Source organism: Halichoerus grypus, chromosome 12 (genome assembly GCF_964656455.1).
Source record: "Halichoerus grypus chromosome 12, mHalGry1.hap1.1, whole genome shotgun sequence".
NCBI classification, from domain to species: domain Eukaryota; kingdom Metazoa; phylum Chordata; class Mammalia; order Carnivora; family Phocidae; genus Halichoerus; species Halichoerus grypus.
Window position 1 is genome coordinate 89132750 of NC_135723.1, and position 22345 is coordinate 89155094.

The 22345-nt window shown below is 39.8% G+C and overlaps 1 protein-coding gene across 4 annotated transcripts in view; it reads left to right on the top strand.

Moving 5' to 3' along the window:
• The first annotated feature begins 4345 nt into the window (after positions 1–4345).
• NUP205 (nucleoporin 205) overlaps positions 4346–22345 on the top strand; it is an 82839-nt gene continuing 64839 nt past the window's right edge. For 2 of the 4 annotated variants that reach the window (XM_078059596.1, XM_078059597.1), the window contains exons 1-7: positions 4346–4485; positions 11766–11908; positions 13443–13614; positions 15635–15779; positions 16159–16318; positions 16787–17015; positions 19704–19868. In XM_078059596.1, coding sequence (XP_077915722.1) covers positions 4458–4485; positions 11766–11908; positions 13443–13614; positions 15635–15779; positions 16159–16318; positions 16787–17015; positions 19704–19868 — 1042 coding nt within the window. In that variant the 5' untranslated portion in view covers positions 4346–4457. Of the gene's footprint in view, positions 4486–5278; positions 5299–11765; positions 11909–13442; positions 13615–15634; positions 15780–16158; positions 16319–16786; positions 17016–19703; positions 19869–22345 lie in introns of those variants that run through there. The other 2 variants (XM_036100628.2, XM_036100637.2) reach the window with 2 other exon arrangements.

The following is a 22345-nucleotide window of genomic DNA, read 5'->3' on the forward strand; positions in this document are numbered from 1 at the left end:
ACACACACAGAGAGCACAAGCAGAGGGAGAGGCAGAGGGAGAAGCAGATTCCCCGCTGAGCTGGGAGCCCGGACGTGGGGCTCAATCCCAGGACCCCCGGACCATGACCTGAGCCTAAGGCAGACGCTTAACCATCTGAGCCACCCAGGCGTCCCTACAAAAAGTTTCTTAAAAATTCTTCTGTGAAGGTACTAATATTATCATCCCCATTTAGAGATGTGGAAACTGATTCACCAAGGAGGGTTTCACAGCTAAAAGAATTTGAGCCCAGGAAGCCAAGCTCTAGGGTCTGAACCGTCAACCACAATCATATGTTCCATCTCTCTTTCTTTCAGTGGATCATGGAAGCACCAAGCTCTGCAAACTGTTTTTTCTGAATTGTACTTGCAAGCCAGAGATGTGGCAGGAGCAGGGAACTTAAATATAAGAAGACAGAGTTGCTGTTGGAGTGAATCAGTTTTTTTGTTTGTGTTTCTTTGTTTGTTTTTGGGGGGAGGGGCAGAGGGAGAGGGAGAGAGAGAATCTTAAGCAAGCTCCATTCCCAGTATGTGGGTCTCGATCTCACACCCCTGAGATCATGACCTGAGCCAAAATCAAGAGTCGGACGCTTCACTGACTGAGCCATCCAGATGCCCCAAAGCAGTTGTTTTTTGAGCATAACAAACCACAAAACTGTAGCTTAAAACAGTAGTGTTCACTTGCTCACAATTTTGCAATTTGGGCTGGGCTTACATACCCAATTGCAGTCAACTGGTGGCTCTGCTAGGCCTGGAGGATCCAAGATGGCCTTATTCATATCTGACATCTCAGCTGGGATAATAGGAACAGCTGGAGGCTGGCTAGGCTTCTCTCCTCATGGTCTTTCATCTTCAAAGAGGCAAGCTCAGATCTCCTCATGTGATGTTCAGGGCGCCAAAAGAGGAAAAGCAGAAGCAGCAATGCCTCTTCAGTCCTTGGAACTTGCCCAACATCACTTCCACTGCATTTTTTTGGCCCAAGCAAGTCATAAGGCCCACCCAGATTCAGTGTGGCATATGATTACACACTAGCTTGAATTCAGGGATGTGTGATTCATTGGGGGCCTTTTAATAACAGTCTACCACAAGAAGCTAACAGTCTTAGTGGAGAGACAGTCATCACAGTATGTAGGGCTGTAATAGGGATGGCTAAGAGTACAATAGGGATGTAGGGAAAGAAACCCCTGAATTAGTTGGAGTAATCAAAGATGCCATCGGGGAGGCAGCATTAACACAGGCCCTCAGACTTGGAAGATGGGTTATATTTGGGAGGTTGATTTCGTGGGTGGTCAATAAGATAGGGAAGGGATGGAAGGGCATTCCAGGCATATAGAAAAACAGGTGCAAAGACATTCATTCATACACAGTACAAGAAAGTATGTTGTACTTGGGGAATAGAAAATAGTTCAGAAAGATCAGCAAAAAGAGATGACTGCGTGAGAAGAGTGAGGGTGAGGAGGTTGAAGAAGGAGGCTGAACCAGATCAGGAAGTGGCATGAGTTCCTTGCTAAGAAGTTTTCAAATATTACTTTTGGGTAAGAGCTCATTGATGAATTTTGACCAGGGCAAGTACAGGATCTGATTTGTGTATTTGAAAATCACTTTGGGAGGGCACCTGGGTGGCTCAGTCTGTTAAGCATCCTACTTGTGATTTCGGCTCAAGTCATGATCTCATGGGTCATGGGATGGAGCCCTGCCTGGGGAGTCTGCTTGAGATTCTCTCCCTCGGCCTCTCCCCCAACTCGTACACATGCGTGTGCGCATGTGCTCTCTCTCTCTCAGATAAATAAATAAATCCTAAAAAAAAAAAAAAGAAAAATCACTTTGGGGTCCATGAGAGGAGGATGAGATGGAAATCAAGAAGACCTATGAGAGGCTACTGCAAAATACAAGTTAAAAGAAGCTTGACCTGAAGAGAACAATGACATAGGGAACAGAGCAAAGAAAAAGGGTTCCAGAAATATCTATGAGATAGAATGAGTAGGATTTGGCTGTTGAAGGAAGCATATAGAATGACTCCCAGATTTCTGACTTTGGCAATTGGGTGGATACAGGTGGCAGAATTTTAGGAGGAAAGTGCTATTATTTATTTATTTATTTATTTATTTATTTATTTGACAGAGAGAGACACAGCAAGAGAGGGAACACAAACAGGGGGAGTGGGAGAGGGAGAAGCAGGCTTCCTGCCGAGCAGGGAGCCTGATGTGGGGCTCGATCCCAGGACCCTGGGATCATGACCTGAGCCGAAGGCAGATGCTTAACCGACTGAGCGACCCAGGTGCCCCGGAAAGTGCTAATTTAAGTTTGGGGTTAATTAATTAAGTGATTCTGAGATGACTGTGTGATGATCAATAGACATGTGGAGTAGACATGCTGGATATGCAAATCTGAAGCCCAGGAGAAAGGACTGGACTAGAGATTCAAATAGAGAATTCATCAGCAAACAGGGGGTAATATGAAGTAGTAAGATTTCCTAGAGAAAGCAAGTAGAATGAATAAATAGAGACCCAAAGGAAAGACCTACATTTAATGGGTGAGAGGAGGAAGAGAAGTCATACAGGAAACTTAAGAACTAGAAAACCAACAAGGATGGTGCACCACAAGTCAAGGGGGAAAAGAATTTCTAAGAAATTCAGAAAAGTGCTGATGGGGTTGACAATTGGTCATTAGTGACCATCCTGAGAGCAGTTTTAGGGGAGTTGTGATGGCAATATCTCAATTGCTATGGATTGAGGAACCTGTGAAAGAATCCTTGTAAATGTGATGGGTGAGAGAGAGTGGCAGGAAGTTTAAGTGTTCCTTCATAGAAAGCAAAGTGATCTGCTGAGAGGGAAGTGTGTGGGCCTGCAGAGGTGGAGGGAAGGAGGGTTTGTAATAGTTGTCCTGAGAAAGAAAATCTTTAAATGCCGCTCTCTGCCAAGTTTCTGCTCAATATTTTTCTCCCTTTCATGCTAAACTTCAGGAAATGTTGCTTTGCCTTTTCATTTTCTCTTCCCCTTCACTCCTTAAAACCACTTTCATGGTAGTCTGGCATTTGTGTCTATAAAACAATGACTTTCAAAAAAAATCTCCAATGACTTCTGTGTTCCACCTAATGTACATTTTGTCACTCAATACTGTTTGTTCAAAAGAATGAATATGCCTGCTCTGATTGTGTCTAAATTATGTAATTCTGATTTCCAACAATGAAGTAGAAATATAAACTCTTATCTCCTCCCAACCTCAGTGGAATGTTGGAGTTGATAAATTGAGATTGTAAGGCCCAGGGAACATCTCTGAGACAAGTAGCTATAATTAACATCATTTTCCTAATAGGGTTGTTTTAGGGATTAAATGAGGCAACATAATAATTATTGCATTGTCCAATAATGTCAAATTTGTAATAAACATCTGGCATATGATAGTAAATGGTAATGACTCTTTATATTTTAGTTTGAAAATTAGCAAACTAAAATTTAGTAACTAAAAAAAGAAGATCCAGCTATTTGGGGGCCCTGGGTTGCTCAGTCAGTTAAGTGTCTGCCTTTGGCTGGGGTCATGATCTCCAGGTCTTGGGATCAAGCCCCATGTTGGTTCCCTGCTCAGCCTGGTGTCGCCTTCCCCTTCTCCCTCTGCTCCTCCCCCCCCCCACTCATGCTTTCTCTCTCTCTCTTTCAAATAAATAAATCTAAAAAAAAAAAAAATCCAGCTATTTGGGGGTGCTTAGGTAGAAAAATATTAGGTATTTATGAGATGATATGTCTGGAAATTTCTTCAAAATAATCTCCTCTGGAGTTTAGGGGTGGAGTACAGGAATTGGCCGTGTGATTGAAGCTGAGCATTCATTATTCTACTTTTGTATACATATGAAAGTGTCATAATAAAAAGTTATGATTTGTTTCACTTTGATTTGTTTCAATCTATGAACTATGTTGACGCAACACACTTGGTATATTGAAATGTAATGAAAACTTAGTTTATAACTGACAAATGGCTTTTTAAGATTTATATACCTTACACCCCACTCCACTCCTCAAAGATAGGAATGCAAGGAAGGTTTAATTTGACATGGAGATAATGACTTCAATTTATTTATGGCTTTTATAATATCATAAATAGCCGTAATTTCAATAATTAGTCTCGTTGTCTTATCGTTCCCCTTAAACTTCACTCATCATTAAATAGAAACTACAAGGCCCAGAATGCACTGCACGACTAACGTCATATCGAGGACCTCGCATCTCCTTGCTGGTTGCCCTTGCCTAATTTGAATGAGAATATCGCGGCGAAAATTGACATCTGTGACCTACAGCAGATTTTCAAATCTTTGTCCGCCTGAGTCAGTCGAGAGTGCCATTCCGAGACAGGGTGGGACCTTTCCGTTCAGGCATGGCTTCGGGCAGCCTCATCCTTTTCTGGGGCTTCCGTGCGACAGGAGGGCTCCGTTAGTGCGCCTCCAAGATGGCGACGCTGTTGGCGGTAAATTCGGGTAAGGGCGGCCGGGGCAGAAAGGAAACAGTCGGGCAGGGCGATGGTTGGTTCTTTAGGGAGAGACCCGGACTGTGAGTTTCCTCGCAATCCAGGCCTTCACTTCTGTATCGTGCTTGCTTTTCCCTAGCTCTGGCCCTAGAGTCCCACCCCTCCCCAGTTTGAATGGCGCGCGTCGGCGCTGCAGCTCTAGCTCTGGAGTTGGGGTGGAGGCACGGATGCTTGGTCCACTGGAACCGGGCGTGCAGTTTCTTGCAGCCAGGGTCTGAGCTTGGTCCCTTCAACTCCCCACCCCATGATGAGTCTTTGGCCCGGATTTCGTCAAGATACATAAGTCTCCGGCAGTGAGGCCAGAGGACCCGAGATAATTTTTAGCTACAAGCGTAGGCTGAAAACTCGCCCCTCAGAGTAGGTAGCGCAGTCCCTTATGGATTTTGGGCGGTCTTGTAGGAAGCGAATATCTTTGATTATGAAGCCTGCAACCTGGAAGGTGGCTGGGGAGGCGGTGCCACCGGCTCAGCCGATGACTCTGAGCTCTGCGCATGTGGCGCGTCCCTGTATACTCTGCCTTTGGAGTGGTAGATCTTCCGGGCAGGGTAGAACCAAGAAGGTAGTTGAAGGACTCTAGAGGATTTGGGGTCGGTTCTCTTTTGGTGATTCTCAACTTGGGCGGTACCGTTCCCAGAGGCTTTTGAAAGAGTGGGTGCATTTTGATTGTCACAATTCCTGACGCCTAATGGGCGGGGCAAGGATGCCAAAAGTCCTGCACAGGGCAGAATGGTCTTGAAAACGGAGTATTCCTGCTCAGAATGAGGTGCGGTTAGCTTCTTAGATTCAATTTAAAGAGCATGTCTGTGTGGTAAATGCTAGTAGAGAATCTCACTCAAGAGTAATATTTACTGGGCAATTTTTCCCCCCCTTTCTCTATGTAGTCTTTTTTGGGGGGTGGGGGTGGGGGGTGGGAGTGCTGGTTCTGCTTTCCACAGGACTCATATTCTTGTAAAGTTGCTAAATCTGAATTTTGCAAATCAACCCATTTCAGGAACACTCACAAATTATTTTATAATGATGAAGGATTATATTTATTGAGCATCTGGTATGTCCCAGGCATTGGACTAAGTGTTGTACTTGCATTATCTCATTTAATCCCCTTTGTACACCTATGAAGTAGCTGCTATTAAGTACCCCAGTCTACAGATTGGGAAATAAAGGCTTAGGGTAGTTAAGTAACATCCCCAAGTTTATACACCTAATGATTGTAAACCAGTCTTAGGTGCTTAAACTACTTAAGCACAACCTAATTCGTTTTATTACATCAAATTTTCATATATATGAATGCTGGTCATGAAGTTATGTTCTAAATATTTCTGTCCTCGTCTCCTACCCAGATATAATCTTAAAAACAAGGCTTGCATATTATATGTGTGGTTATATACTGTTCTTTAGTACATATCCCAAGTTTTTATCATTAAACATAAATCATTGAAGGAACAAGGAAAGGGAGTTACCAACAACTGCAAAGAGTATACATTGTATAATAAGGCCTTGTGACAGGAGTGTTTAATTAATAACATAGAAAGGAAACGTTTTTCACAGCTGAGTCAGGAGAATATATGTATATTTAATTAAACATCCTAGGGTAGCAGCCCAAAGGACCATAGATGGATGAGTGGATAAACAAAATGTAGTATATACATACAGTGGGATATTATTTGGCCTTAGGAAGGATCCTGTCATATGCTACAACATAGATAAACCTTGAGGACATTGTGCTAAGTGAAGTAAGCCAGTCAGAAAAAGGTAAATACTGAATGATTCCACTTATATTTGATACCTAAAGTAGTCAAACTCAGAAACAAAGAATGTTGGTTGCCTGAGGGAAGGGAGAAATGGAGAGTTGTTTAATGAATGGGTACAGAGTTTCCATTGTGCAAGACAAAAAAGTTCTGGACATCTGTTGTGCAACAATGTGAATGCACTTAAGACTACTGAACTCTACACTTAAAAATGTTTAAGATAGCAAATTCTGTGTTGTTGTTTTTACCACAATTCAAACAAACAAACATCTTATAGTTGTGGACAGGGAAAAATAGAGGTTGTAGATTCTAAGACCTTTGCTTGAGTTTCAGCTGCGTGATTTACTGGTATTGTGACCTGTATCATTCCAGCCGAGTAGACCTACAGGCTTGTTAGTAAGCAACCATTGACAGTGGTTAGCAGGCTTTCTGTGGCAGTCTTGTCACCCCTGTCCTGGTCACAGCAGTCTTGTCACCCCTGTCCTGAAAGACTGTTTCAGACTTTTTCCACAACTCCTCAAAACTTTAACTTGTAACTGATCCCTCAGCCTCCTAGTCATAGAGAAGAATAAGAGCCAGTAGGCATGCACTCTCTTTTTTCACTCTAAAAACTTTAAACCTACATATATCTATACCTTTTTTAAACAGTTTCCCTGTGTCTAAGTTAAATCCCACCCTTTATGCCCTCCTCCCACCCTTTATGCCCTTCTCCCTACTATCTCCTCCCTCTCCTATATTCACCTCTCTCTTTTCTTTCCACTAACCTCCCCTTTTGATCTTGATCTCATGCCTTTTCCCAGTTACTATCCTTTTGCTTCTCTTCACAGTCAAACCTTTCAAAAGATTTGTCAGTATACACTGGTACCATTTCCATACCTTTTCTTGCTCTACCCACTCTAGTCTCTTCCCATCCTCTTAAACAGCTTTCAGTAAGGTAAATGTGCTTTTCTATTTCATTAAGTACCTCAGACTTTAAAAATCTTTATCTTGTTTGATCTTTTAGGGCAAAGAGCAAAATCTTTAATATGGGTTAGGGAGGCCTGCTTGCTATGCCAGTTGCCTCCTTACCAAACCCTTATTTCCTGTACTCTAGCGCTCTTGGCTTTTTCAGTTCTTTGAGAGGGCAGTGTTCCCTCTTCCCATGGGAACCCATGTGCTGTCCTCTCTTCCTGGATGTATGTTCTCCCCTCCTCCCTTCAGTTAACTCCATTCTTGATCCTTCAGATTTCAACTAATGATCACTTCCTCAAGGAATCCTTCTCTTCCCTGACCTCCTTGACTTCGTTGTATTCCCCGATTCTGTAATCTCTTGCCCTGGGTACCTCTCCTTCATAGCACTTGTCAAGTTGGATATTACCCTTACGTCTGACTATATAATTACTGTGTTTTGTCACTGCACTGTAAGCTCACCAGTACCGAGTACATGATAAATGAGTGAATGAATGTGATTTGCTGGAGGTATTCCTAAAGATTAAAGAAAATATATTTCTCAAATGAGCAGATCACTTATGTTAAAACATATTTAGTAATTTGGAAGAATTTATAGCCTTTTTTCATTTGTAATCACAGAAAGATATTTATGAAAATTAGCCAACCAATGATGAAAACTCTTTGTTGCAATTAACTACATGTTGTGTTGATGTTAATGATAGACTAAGGATGCCAGGATACATGGGGTTTTTGGTAGATTTTTGACCAGTTACTGGATGCCTCTCAGCTTCATAAAAGGGGGGGAAATAGAATTTTTCTCTATAACTCAGTCAGCTTATAATGCTAAGTATGTTTAATACAAAGAAATTTATTGGTTCTTCAGAGGTTCTGTTGTATATTGTTACTTTTATTTATTTTTTTTAAAGATTTATTTATTTTTATTTGAGAGTGTGCATGCCTATGGGGGGGCGGGGGGAGGGGTAGAGGGAGAGAGAGAATCCCAAGCCGACTCCCTGCTGAGTGTGGAGGTGCACTCAGGGCTCAGTCCCTCGATTCTGAGATCCTGACCTGAGCTGAAATCAAGAGTTGGACGATTAACCAACTGAGCCACCCAGGTGCCTCAATATATTGTTACTGTTAAAGAAGAGAATTTACTTTTGTCAGCTCTTTCTCAGAATTTTTAAATACCTGTGGTAAGGCAAGTTTCAAATTTGCCTACAAGTTGTTTGATACCTTTCTTTCTTTCTTTTTTCTTTTTAAGATTCTCTACACGCAGTGTATGGCTTGAGCTCATAACTCTGACCTCAAGAGTCCCATGCTGTACCGACTGAGCCAGCCAGGCTCCCCTTGATACCTTTCTTTTGTACCCTGTGCCAATCAGTTGCTAGTTCGGGCTCTTTTCTACTAACAGGCCTTTTCTTGTCATTTTACTGCCCTCATCCTCCTTTAGGTTCTATCACCTTATTAGCAGCTTACTTAACCTGTCATCCTAGGTTCCTGACACTTCTGTGGTTCTATTTAGTCCAGCAACCACACCATTGCCCTATAGTACCAATTTCATTTTGTCATCTACTACTTGAGACTTTCCTATTTACTAATAGGAAAAATTCCATCTTGGCCTGGAATCCAGGACTCAAACCTGCTCTATCCTTTGCAGTTAGAGAAGGCCAAGAAAATGATCTCTAGGGAAATTAGCTAGTTAGCATCCAACCAGTACCTCACTGGCAATCAGCAGGATCGAGGGGTTAGGTTCTCATTTTGGCGGGCTCTTAGTATATCCAGAGTTGATTGGATCCTAGCAGTTGATTTTCTTTAATGAGACTCAAAAGACAGATAGGTAAACCAGTATTTCAATTTATTGATCTTTAATGGGAAGTATATCTGCACTGGTACTCATGTTGGTTTTTTTTACTCTAGAAATTTATATGACAAGCTATATTTTTTACTCAGAAAATTGGCAAGAATGAAAGCAAAGCAGGGAGTAGACTGCTGTTTATGTGAGGTCTAGACCTGCTGATTCCCATCCCCCACATCCCCACACCAAAGACCTATAGCTTCCTGCCCTGATCATCAGATTAGGTTAGGCTAGGTTCTCCCTTTTATATGTTCTCCTAGCACTCTGTACTTCTCCATTTTCTTTTATTATATTGGTAATTGTTTTCTGAATTCTATGTTTAATGTCTTTCTCTGTGTCAATCTCTAAGTTCTGTGAGGACTGGGATCCTGTTTGTCTTGCTTGGTCAATAGTCCCTGGCACATAGAAAGCCCTCAGTAAATACTTGTTGAGTGAATAAATGATCTGGTTTGACTAGTTTAGTCTGTCCTCTCCCAGCACATTCCCCCTTAAAAAATTTTTTTCCCAGTGCATTGCCTTTTTCTGACAACATTGTTCCTAGGACAATGAACATTTAACACATTTAATTAGGTTACATTATCATGCCATCTTACTGCCCTGGTAGGTTTATTTTTTATTCTTTTTTTTTTTTTCTTCTTAGAGAGAGAGAGAGATAGTGTACACATGAGAGGGGGGACAGGAGGGAGGGGCAGGGAGAGGGAGAGAGAGAGTCTCAAGTAGACTCCATGCTCAGCAGAGTGTGCCCTGCCTGCCCTGGTAGGTTTCTTTGGATTTGTGTTTTCTCAGATAGCAGTTAAGCATGTTTACACACCACCCTTAACAGTTTAGGCTGTAGATAAGTTCCAAGTTTCTGGAATGACTGATTGGTATTTTTTGTTTGTTTGTTTTTTGTTTTTTTAAAGATTTTATTTATTTATTTGACAGAGAGAGAGAGCACAAGTAGGCAGAGCGGCAGGCAGAGGGAGAGGGAGAAGCAGATTCCCCGCTGAGCAGGGAGCCCTTCGCGGGGCTCGATCCCAGACCCCGGAATCATGACCTGAGCCGAAGGCAGACGCTTAACTGACCAAGCCACCCAGGCACCCCGACTGATTGGTTTTGACTAGTTTCCCTTTCAGAGTCTTTATAAACACATATGGGTACTATATTTGATTGTTTGCAAACAAACTTGGGTCTTCAGGGAGTGTTATTCAAACAGTGGGTCTAAAATAAATACAGTGAATAAAATAGTGAACAGGATACAAAATCTTGGAGTGCATTGATACAATGAATGAATATTAGTACTTTATATACAACTTTTCAGTTTTGCATATAAGTGGGTACTAGATTGAGATACAGATTATTTCTTACCATGGGTTATAGTCAAAAAAGTTTGGAAGTCACAACTCTTTAACATCACTATGGCTCTTTGAATTCTCTTTTACACTTTCACACCTGTCTTTGAGCCTTAGCTCCCACTTTCCCTTGGCTGCTCTTTGTCACCCAGATTTTCCCCAAATTGCTGCACAGGTGTAGTCATCCCTTAGAAATTCTTGACCATCGTTTTGTCTTTTGAAATCCTTATTTATTTTTTGTGGCAACAATCATATTCCCTTTTTTGTATTGTTACTAAAATTTTTCACTTAAGTATGCTTTGTCTCCAAAACTTGATGTGAGTTTTTAAAGACCAGATTGTTTGTCTTATCCTCTGTAATATTTTATTGTTAAGGGCTTAAAACATTTTTAGATAAGTGAATTTGGCTGAGTTTAGTTGAATTTGCCTAGGTATGTCTAGATGTGATCTTAATTTCTTCACTTACTAGATATGTCAGAAATACCTGTATTTATCCCAAACATGTTCGTTTTCCAAGTATTATGTATAGAGACAATATAGTTTAGCAGTTAAGGCACATTCTGATGAGAAACTGGGTTCATGACTCACCTATCCAGTGTGGCCTTGGGTGAGTTTCTTGACCTCTCTGCCTCAGTTTCCGTATCTATAAAATGGAGGAAGACATAGTGCTGACCTCATAGTGTTCTGAAATAAAATAATATGTGTGAAGAGCTTAGAACCATAGCAAAAGCTCAGTATTACTTACTGTTATTACCTTTACAAATCAAAATGTGATCCTTTTTAAATAAATTTATAGAAGTGTTCCATATTTCTATGTTGATTTTTAATAGCTAGTGTCCCAGCCAAAATAAAGTGCTTTTTTTCAGCTGCTAAGTTTTACAAAATCTAATCTTTTGCCCCTGCTCCTGCTTTTATTTGGATGGTGGGGAGGATAGGAAGCACCTACATTTACTGAGTGCCTGCAGTATGCCAGGCACTGTCTTGTGTCTCACCTGGTTTATATCATTGAATCAATCCAACCCTATGATATAGATGATTTCTCTATTACTTATGCACAGAAACTGAAGTTTAAGAGGTTATTTCCTTGCTCCATGTCACACATCTAAAAAAGTGGCAAAACCATAGCAGATATTCCAGTTTAAAGTCAGGATTTACTTTATGTTATATTAAGTTAAGTAAAATAATGTTTTTATTGTCACTTGAGAAACCTGATATGTATGCTTTTATATTAATGTTTGGTTTGTAGGTAGAACCCTGTATATTTTGAAGTAGGTATGGTGAGCATGACTGAAATGTGTGGACAGTAACCTGATGTTATTTTCCACATGTATGTTTTATCTGATGTTTGTTTTATTTGTTTTTTCTTGAAGCTGCCAGCCTCTGGGGTCCTTACAAAGACATTTGGCAAACGGTGGGAAATGCTCTTTGGAGAAGACAACCTGAAGCTGTCCACCTTCTTGACATGATTTTGAAGAAACACAAACCTGACTTCATCTCATTGTTCAGAAACCCAGTAGGAAATTTTCTTTTTTGCTTCTTGGATATGTTTTTTTTTTTTTTAAAGATTAGAGAGCAAGTACATTTTTAATGCATGTGAATGAAATATACTACTTGTCCTAGTCCTTGACTCAAGTTTTCTTTACGAGTGTAATTTTTCCTAGAAGCAGTTATTACCTTTCTGTTCTCCACAGATGCTGATACTGTAATCTCTAGCCAGGAGATATCTTAGTAATATTTGAATGTGATGTAGAAGATTTAGTATATTCCAGAAATATGAGCCTCCTTGGAATTTCTGACCAATAGTTAATATATCTAAGCTCAGTAAGATTGATTATTTTGTTTATTTCCAGGTACACTTTCAACATTTTAACTCTTCATAATGTTATGTAAGTTGTATTAGCTGCACTAATTTATTCTTGCGTGTCATTAATCACTGCATCTTGAAATCCTTTTCAACCAGGAATTGAGTACTTCAGTGGAGGGAATTTATATTTGGAAATTCCTTTCCTTGCTGTTTGATAATTTTCTCTTATAGACTAACAAGACTATCTAAGAACTGTTTGTCTTACCAGAAATGGCCTTTTGCTTTTTAGCTTTTTTATTTTTATTTTTTTCCCTTGCTGTCTTTAGTAGAAAGAGCTGTAGCCTGGGAGCCAGTTGAGCTGAGTTCCAGTCTTGGCTCTACCACTAGAGTTGTATGTGCACAGGGACGTCACCTGACTTATCTGGGCATTAGCTTTTCCATCTGTTTGTTTTTTTTTTTTTCAAAGATTTGTTTAATTTTTTTATAGAGAGAGAGAGAGCGAGTGAGTGAGCAGGAGCACGAGGGGCAGAAGGAGGGGGAGAGAGAATCTGAAGTAGATCCACACTAAGGGTGGAGCGCAGTACAGAGCTTGATCTCATGACCCTGAGATCGCAACCTGAGCCGAAACTAAGAGTTGGACGCTTAACTGACTGCCTCATCCAGGCGCCTGCTTTTCCATCTGCTAATAGTAGAGTTGGATTAAATGACCGATGTGGCCATTTATAAAATGTAAATTTCTGAAATTTTATGATCCATCAAGTAATTCTATGCTGTATGTCATTTGTTAAATATTTGAATCAAGTAAGACTTTTGCGAATAAGACTGCATTTTACATAATATATTAACAAACTATCCTTAGTCCTCCTAACTGATTCAACAATTCATATATCCATTTGTTATTTCCCACTTGCAGGCCTTATGTTTTTATTTATGAAATATATAATTAGAAACGTTCCTTACAAATTTGAAAAATAGTGTACTGTTTTGTGTGCTTTCTCAACATTTTGTATTTCAGAGTTTAGCAGAAGCAGTTATTGAGAAGATAGTAACAGCATAAGTGTTGAAGGTAATAGGAAGTGTCATGTCATAAAGGTCTAATTGTAGATTGTCTGATAAGCAGTACTTCTTCCATCATGTTACCTGTCTGCCTTATCATGAATTAACTTCTCTAGGTAATAATTTAAGACCTTGTCTCCAGTATACTATTTTCATTCCATGATTTTATTTATTTTTACCATTGTAGCCAAAAAATGTCCAACAACATGAGAAGGTTCAGAAAGCCAGTACAGAGGGAGTCGCTATCCAGGGTCAACAGGGAACCCGACTTCTTCCTGAACAGCTCATTAAAGAGGCCTTTATCCTTAGTGACCTTTTTGATATTGGAGAATTGGCAGCTGTTGAGCTTCTCCTTGCCGGTAGGTTGACATTTAAGTGAATCTGTGGTAAGATAGTACAGAATTATAAAGTCATTCCCTCAGGGTTTAAAGGGTTGTATCATTCAGATTCCAAAGTAGTTTAGTTGAAATACCATACTCAAAATATCTCCTTCTGTTTATCTTTGATTAATGGGAGGGCTTTAGTGAGTGGAATTGTTAAAGGTAATTTAACTGTTTTAAAATAGGCTTTTACATGGTAATTTACTAGCAAAGAATCATTGGCAGCATCTCACAAATTTTATAGCACAAAGAATTTATTGTCATGTAATGAGTAAGAAAGTAAGTTCACCGCTTTTTTGGAGTTCTTTTTGAGGAGGTGATTCAGATAATAGGTTAGAAATAAGATAATTTTAGTAATACTGAGTATGAGGAAGAAAATAAAACTATGTGATATAGAGAGATGGGGGCTTTTAGGGGGCAACTCTAAATAGGATACTTAAGGAAGGCTTCTCTGGGACATTTGACCTGAGACCTGCATGATGACAAGGTGCCAGAGTTGTTGGAGAAGGGTGACCCAGGCAGAGCAAACAGCAAGTGCTTGAGGTGAGGCCAAAGGCACACTAAAGAATAATGAGACCATGGGTAAAAAGATGCAGGAGCCTCACAAAGATGGGGGAGGGCGAGGGAAGTTAAGGAAGAGAGCAGGAATCTGAGTATATTTAGTCTTGCAGGCAAAGAAAACTACTTGGATTTTATTTTGCAGTGGGAAGTTGCTGACAGGGGCATTAAGCAGAATAGTTACATATAAAGAGAGAGAGAGAGTGCACGCGAGTGGGGGGAGGGGCAGAGGGAGAGAATCTCAAGCAGACTCCGCACTGAGCACGGAGCCCCACGAGAGGCTCGATCCCACGACCCATGAGATCACAACCTGAGCCGAAACCTGAGTTGGGCACTTAACTGACTGAGCCACCCAGATGCCCCAAGAAAGTCTCCTATGTTTAAAGATATCACGTGGCTTCCAAAATCCTTTTTGACCTAAGGCTGCATTAAAAGAAGTATAATACTGAGAAGTAGGAAGATAGTTTTCCCACTCTATTGTGGAAATGTTAACTGGATAGGCTTTGAGTTTTTAGTTTAACTCAGAACTTGCATTTAACAAACATTTATTTTATGTTTATCATGGGCCAGGCACTGTGGTAAGACTCCAGGGATAGAAACACGAACGAAACTTCAACTAGTGTAAAGGAGCTCATAGTCTAGTAATTGAGAAAAATATGGAGACAGGTAATTATACATTAAAGTGCATTAATGCCAGTTTATGCAAGATTTAGTGATGGTCCAGAGGCAAAGGGATTAAAGTGACCTCAGGGTGTACAGAGAAGTCTTCACAAAGCTCATGAGGCCTGAACTAGGTGTTGAAATACGAGTAGGCACATGTCACATGGAATAGGTGTGCACTCAGGAGGACAAAAGGCGTCCAGGTACGAGGAATGGCCTGTGCAGAGGTGTGAGCCGCAAGATGAATTTGGGGACAGGAGAGAGTGGAGTGATTGGACTTCGGGGAGAAGACAACTAGCCTTAGGAAATTAAACCAAAACTAAAAAAAACAAAAGTGGAACTTATTCAAAGGAGAGCAGTTGAAAGGGCGAGTGAACTAGAAACATAGGAATTGGGTTATTTACTTTTCAGAGAAAACTCTAGGGGAAGAAACTTCTAAACATTTGAAAGACTTCATGTGAAAGAGGGGGAAATGGGCATTAAATATTATTAGACTCAGTGGACCGCAGAGAGACCAGCGTGTGGAAATCGTGGATAAAGGTGAGGTTGAGAGTTTGGGAAATGGTGAGTTCCATGTGAGTGCTGGTGTTCAGCACAAATTGGATGGCCTCTTGAGGATGTGGGAGGAGGAAAACAGCAGATGGGTGTTTGGAGTAGAGGACCGTAGGACCCCTTGAACCCTGAGATTCTGTGATTTCTTTGAACTGAACATTGGTATAGTAATTTTTTGTCTCCTCCTAAACACATATTTACTAAATTATTTCTCAACTCCCCTATCTAGGAGAGCACCAACAGCCACATTTTCCTGGTCTCACCAGAGGATTAGTAGCTGTTCTTTTATACTGGGATGGAAAACGGTGCATTGCAAACTCCCTGAAAGCCTTGGTACAGTCCAGACGAGGAAAAACATGGACCCTCGAACTCAGGTCTGTTGGCTTCCTTGGATTTCAGGGCGTTTTTGGAAATTACTTGTCGAATTGTTATTTTAATTATTAGAAATAACAAAAATTTCTCCTTTTAGTATGTATAATTTAAGTAAAATATGTAACATAACTGAGTATTCTGCAAAGAATGACAAATTAAAGCTGCTTTATTTTGTTTACAAATAAAAAATAATTATTTATGATTAGAAGTTTATTGACGCCTAATTACCTAGCAAGGATGAAAAGAGCTGAGTTACAGTTCATCCTGTTTTTTTTTCCAGTAATGAAACATTATTGTCAAGAGCACTTGCTGTATCTGTATGATGAAGTGTAGACGTGACTGTTCATTGTAACTTTCTCCATTGATTTCTTTTCATTACAGTCCAGAGCTGGTTTCCATGACAACCCGCTTTACAGAGGAGCTGATGGAGCAAGGATTGACTTATAAAGTCCTTACTCTGGTGTCACAGATTGATGTGAACAATGAGTTTGAGAAACTACAGCGGGAGAGAGGTTTGGGCAGTGAAAAACACCGAAAAGAGGCAAGGGTTCAATGAGATCAGTTCATGGGTCGTCTGTGTCGTTTCTCAGGCAGAAAAGTCATGGCATTTAGAACATTCTAACACAGGCATAGGAAAATTGCTAATGTCCATTGAAATGTATAGGCATCTCTATCCAATATTGACTTTCAGCTGTTTTCACTTCTTTCTAGTCACTTATGTGCTTTTGTAGCTCTTTTTATGGAATGAACTCTTGAAGGAATTACATGAAGTTCCAAGGAATTATGTAAGTTCCAAGCTCCTTCATTACATAAAGGAGCTTGGAACTTAAAATGAGGAATTAACAGTAGGGTTTGTTTAGAATTCTAGAGGTGAGATTTTAGGGTTACTTGTGGATTCAGATAGATTTATTTAGTTAGTTAGCTTTGTAAAAGGTGGTTTACTTTTTGGAATAAGACTAGGCTTCACTGTGATTTATGTATACTGATGATCATACATTTTTATCTCTAGGTTTCTGATCTCATCAAGGAGTGCAGGCAGTCTCTGGCAGAAAGCCTTTTTGCCTGGGCTTGTCAGTCACCTTTAGGCAAAGATGACACTCTGCTTCTTATTGGACATTTGGAAAAAGTGACAGTTGAGGCTAATGGCTCGTTGGATGCCGTGAATCTGGCTCTTCTTATGGCTCTTCTGTACTGCTTTGATATCAGTTTTGTAGAACAAAGCACAGAGGAAAGAGATGGTATTGAATTTTGTACCTATTAATGTCTTTATTTAAAAAAATCAGATTAAATTTTGGAGGTTACACCTAAGAAGGGCAATATTTTAACTACTAAAATAAAAAATTGTATATTTTATTCCTGTATTTTTTCCTGTGTGTGTAATTCATCAATATTTGAATATTTAGATAAAGATCACCTTTTAAAAATATGTACCCTGTTAGATATCTCTATTTCCCTTTTCGGTTTTGGAATAGGAAAGTGGTAAAAGTTATGTAATACATGTTCATGAGTTCTGCATGCACAATCAATTGCTTGTTTCTTTATATTAATTATTCACATTTCAAACCTTTCACGAAAACATTCTAAGGGAGGATAACTTATCATTTTTAGTAATATATTCTCTCTAATTTATATTTTCTCTGAAGTAGGTAATATTTTTACTTGGTAACCTCATACACTACTGCTTAGAAATGAGGATCTCAAAAATGATTCCCGAAGATTATTGGAAGATTATTGCCTTTTAACAGCATAGATATTTATACTTACTTGAACAGTTATCCTCTGTCCACTTTTTTTTTTATTATGTTATGTTAATCACCATACATTACCTCGTTACCTCTGTCCACTTTTGATCGTGTCATCGGCATGTTCTCTCAGTAGGTATGTAAAGAGGATAGACATTTTCCACTCATGTTTGGTGACCATCTTTAGGCATTAGGAAAGGCTTATGGAAAACATAAGTAGCCCTTTCCTCCAGTCAAATTGTCACACAGTGCTTTGCGTGTCACAGAATAAGTGCTACCTGTGCTCATCTAGGAATGCTGCCCGTTAACTGCGTTCGTCAGATTTCCTGTCTTGAATGAAGTAAAGCACAGAATTAAGTAGGGGCAGACTGTGTTCATGGAAGCTTGTAAGTGGGACTTCCAAAATCAAAATGAAATGCCTGGAAGGTTTCATAGGCTAAAATGGAAGGTTTTGTATTAGGTTGTAATTTTATAAATTTAGGATGCTTATATTAATTAACTCATTTTGATTGTAATTTCTTGTCGGCTGTTCTGTATATGTTTGATTAATAAATGGGAGAAGTGAATTAGTAGTACATGTATAGTAGTAGATGGAAACTTTTAAAACACAGGAAATTAAATAAAGAATGTGTTCTTGGTTAAAGGTTGGGAACCACTGACATCAAAAGGAAGTACAAGAAAATAATGAAGTAAAATAAATGAATTCTTAGGTGTTAGTGGTGTTTCCCATTTTAGTATTTATTCAGAATCCTGTGCTTGTTTGAAGTACCATAGTATAATTGAACTGTAAATTGAAAATTAGTATTATTTAGCAATTTCATTTGTTATAATCAGAGTAGATACTTGTTTGCAATTTGGATCCTTTGTTTTGGCCAGTTTTTTTTTTTTTTTTTTTTAAAGATTTTATTTATTTATTTGAGAGAGAGAGAATGAGAGAGAGAGAGCATGAGAGTGGGGAGGGTCAGAGGGAGAAGCAGACTCCCCGCTGAGCAGGGAGTCCGATGCGGGACTCGATCCAGGGACTCCAGGATCATGACCTGAGCCGAAGGCAGTCGCTTAACCAACTGAGCCACCCAGGCGCCCGTTTTGGCCAGTTTTTGCTTGATATTTTAAATTCAGGCATTTATTTATCTAGTAAAATTCTTTTTTTTTTTTTTTTTAAGATTTTATTTTTAAGTAACCTCTACACCCAACATGGGGCTCGAACTCACAACCCCAAGATCAAGAGTCATACACTCCAGCAACTGAGCCAGCCAGGCGCCCCAAATTATATCTTTTTTGATCTTTAAATGTCATTGATTTATATATTTTTTAAATTTATTTATTTTTTTTTTTTTTTTTTTTTTTTTTTTTTTTTAAAGATTTTATTTATTTATTTGAGAGAGAGAGTGAGAGAGAGAAAGAGCACAAGAGGGGGGAGCGGGAGAGGGAGAAGCAGACTCCCTGCTGAGCAGGTAGCCTGATGCGGGACTCGATCCTGGGACTCCAGGATCATGACCTGAGCCGAAGGCAGTCGCTTAACCAACTGAGCCACCCAGGCGCCCTTAAATTTATTTTTTAAAAGATTTTATATTTTATTTTTTTAGAGAGAGAGAATGCACAAGCAGTGGGGTGGAGGCAGAGGGAGAGGAAGAGAGAGGGAATCTTAAGCAGGCTCCGTGGAGCCTGACACAGGCCTTGATCTCATGACTCTGAGATCATGACTGAGCCAAAATGAAGAGTCGGATGCTTAACCGACTGAGCCACCCAGGCACCCCTAAAGATTTTATTTTTAAGTAATCTCTACACCCAATGTGGAGCTTGAACTTAGAACCCCAAGATCAAGAGTTACACGCTCAACCGATTGAGCCAGCCAGGCGCCCTGATATATTTTAGAATTTATATACAGGAAAAAATGAGTGACTCTTTAACTGTTTTTTAAATTTTTTATAGTAAGCTTTTTTAAAAAAATTGAAAAAAATAGCATTAAAATTTAGAATTGTTGTCGATTGCCTCTTTCAGTTTGTTTGCATATAATTTTTGTGGTGGTAATTTTGTTTTTGGTTTGTCAAACATTAATGTTAATTAGTCCACAGTTATTTGATAAGAGTACTCTGATTTTCTGATTTTTAGACATTACTCCTGTATATCAAAAGTGAGAATTTTTCTACTTTTTGGTATAGTGGTCTATATTTGTGTTTTCAGATATGATTCATCAACTTCCACTGTTGACAGAAAGACAGTACATCGCAACAGTTCACTCCCGCCTTCAAGACTCACAGCTTTGGAAACTCCCTGGGCTGCAAGCCACTGTTAGACTTGCCTGGGCACTGGCATTGAGAGGAATATCTCAGCTACCTGATGTGACAGGTAAATTGATTGTAGGTAATTTAGTTATGAGAAAGAACATATCAACTTTAATGGTATTTTGAAAGAGGTATTATCTTTGACATATATAAGCATGAGCACAGGAAGGTACCTAGAGTTGTGTTAAATGAAGCTTTGGAATGTGGTGAAATACCGATTTTTTTTTTTCTTGTTTCCCGAAAGAATTTTTATGAAATATTATTTCTCTTTCTTAGAGCCAGTGGCAATGCTCTTTTAGCTTCTTTATTTCCTTAAGAGTGTAAAATTTGAAATGGCAGTATCATAATTTTTTAAATTAAAATTTACGATTTTTTTTAATGTTTTCTTCTTTGGTTTTCACAAAATAATTTTTCACAAATTAAAAACTAGTATTATTTAAAAATAAAATATGTTAAGGGTGCCTGGGTGGCTCCAGTTGGTCAAGCATCCAACTCCTGATTTCAGCTCAGGTCAGATCTCAGGGCTCCCGTGCTCAGTGGGGAGTCTGCTTGAGGATTCTCTCTCTCTGCCCCTTCCCCCACTTGTGTGCACGTGTGCACGCACACTCTCTCTCTCTCTCAAAAAAAAGGCCATTCTTGAAATAATACAGACAAGTTTTTGTTGTTTGTTTTTAAAGACTTTATTTATTTTTAATATTTTATTTATTTGACAGAAAGAGAGAACACAAGCAGGGGGAGTGGCAGGCAGAGAGAGAGGGAAAAGCAGGCCTCCCACTGATCAGGGAGCCTGACGCGGGGCTTGATCCCAGGATCCCAGGATCATGACCTGAGCCAAAGGCAGATGCCCAACTGACTGAGTCACCCAGGTGCCCCTGTTTTTAAAGATTTTATTTATTAGAGAGAGAGAACACAGTTAGGGTGAGCAGGAGAGGGAGAAGCAGGCTCCCCACTGAGCAGGGAGCCTGATATGGGGCTTGATTCCAGGACTCTGGGATCATGAATTGAGCCAAAGGCAGATCCTTAACCCACTGAGCCACCCAGGTGCCCCCAGACAAGTTTTAATAAAATAGGAATTTTGAAAAATTAGTTACTACTCTCTTCATAGACTTCTGAAAAACTTAGACCAAACATGTTTACTACACTAATTTATAGTGTTTGAAACTTTATTAAACTCCAAAATTTCAATAAACTTTTTAGACATTAACACTCAGTTTATAAAGACCTAAATGTGAGATAGGAATCCATCAAAATCCCAAAGGAGAACACAGGCAGCAACCTCTTCGACCTCAGCCGCAGCAACTTCTTCCAAGAAACATCGCCAAAGGCAAGGGAAGCAAGGGCAAAAGTGAACATTGGGACTTCATCAAGATAAAAAGCTTTTGCACAGCAAAGGAAACAAGTCAACAAAACCAAAAGACATCCGACAGAATGTGAGAAGATATTTGCAAATGACATACCAGATAAAGGGCTAGTATCCAAAATCTATAAAGAACTTATCAAACTCAACACCCAAAGAACAAATGATCCAATCAAGAAATAGGCAGAAGACATTAACAGACATTTTTCCAAAGAAGACATCCAAATGGCCAACAGACACATGAAAAAGTACTCAACATCGCTCGGCATCAGGGAAATCCAAATCAAAACCTCAAAGAGATACCACCTCACACCAGTCAGAATGGCTAAAATTAACAAGTCAGGAAATGACAGATGTTGGCGGGGATGCGGAGAAAGGGGAACCTTCCTACACTGTTGTGGGAATGCAAGTTGGTGCAACCACCCTGGAAAACAGTATGGAGGTTCCTCAAAAAGTTGAAAATAGCTACTATATGACCCAGCAATTGCACTACTGGGTATTTACCCCAAAGATACAAATGTAGGGACCCAAAGGGGTAAGTGCACCCCGATGTTTATAGCAGCAATGTCCACAATAGCCAAACTATGGAAAGAGCCAAGATGTCCATCGACAGATGAATGGATAAAGAAGATGTGGTATATATACACAATGGAATATTATGCAGCCATCAAAAGGAATGAAATCTTGCCATTTGCAAGGACGTGGATGGAACTGGAGGGTATTTTGCTGAGTGAAATAAGTCAATCAGAGAAAGACATGTATCATACGATCTCACTGATATGAGGAATTCTTAATCTCAGGAAACAAACTGAGGGTTGCTGGAGTGGGGGGTGGGAGGCATGGGGTGGCTGGGTGATAGACATCGGGGAGGGTATGTGCAATGGTGAGCACTGTGAATTGTGTAAGACTGTTGAATCACAGACCTGTACCTCTGAAACAAATAGTACATTATATGTTAAAAAAAAAAAAAAAAGATAGGAAGGGAAAAATGAAGGGGGGGAATCGGAGGGGGAGATGAACCATGAGAGACGATGGACTCTGAGAAACAAACTGAGGGTTCTAGAGGGAGGGGGGTGGGGGGATGGGTTAGCCTGGTGATGGGTATTAAAGAGGGCATGTACTGAATGGAGCACTGGGTGTTATACGCAAACAGTGAATCATGGAACACTACATCAAAAACTAAT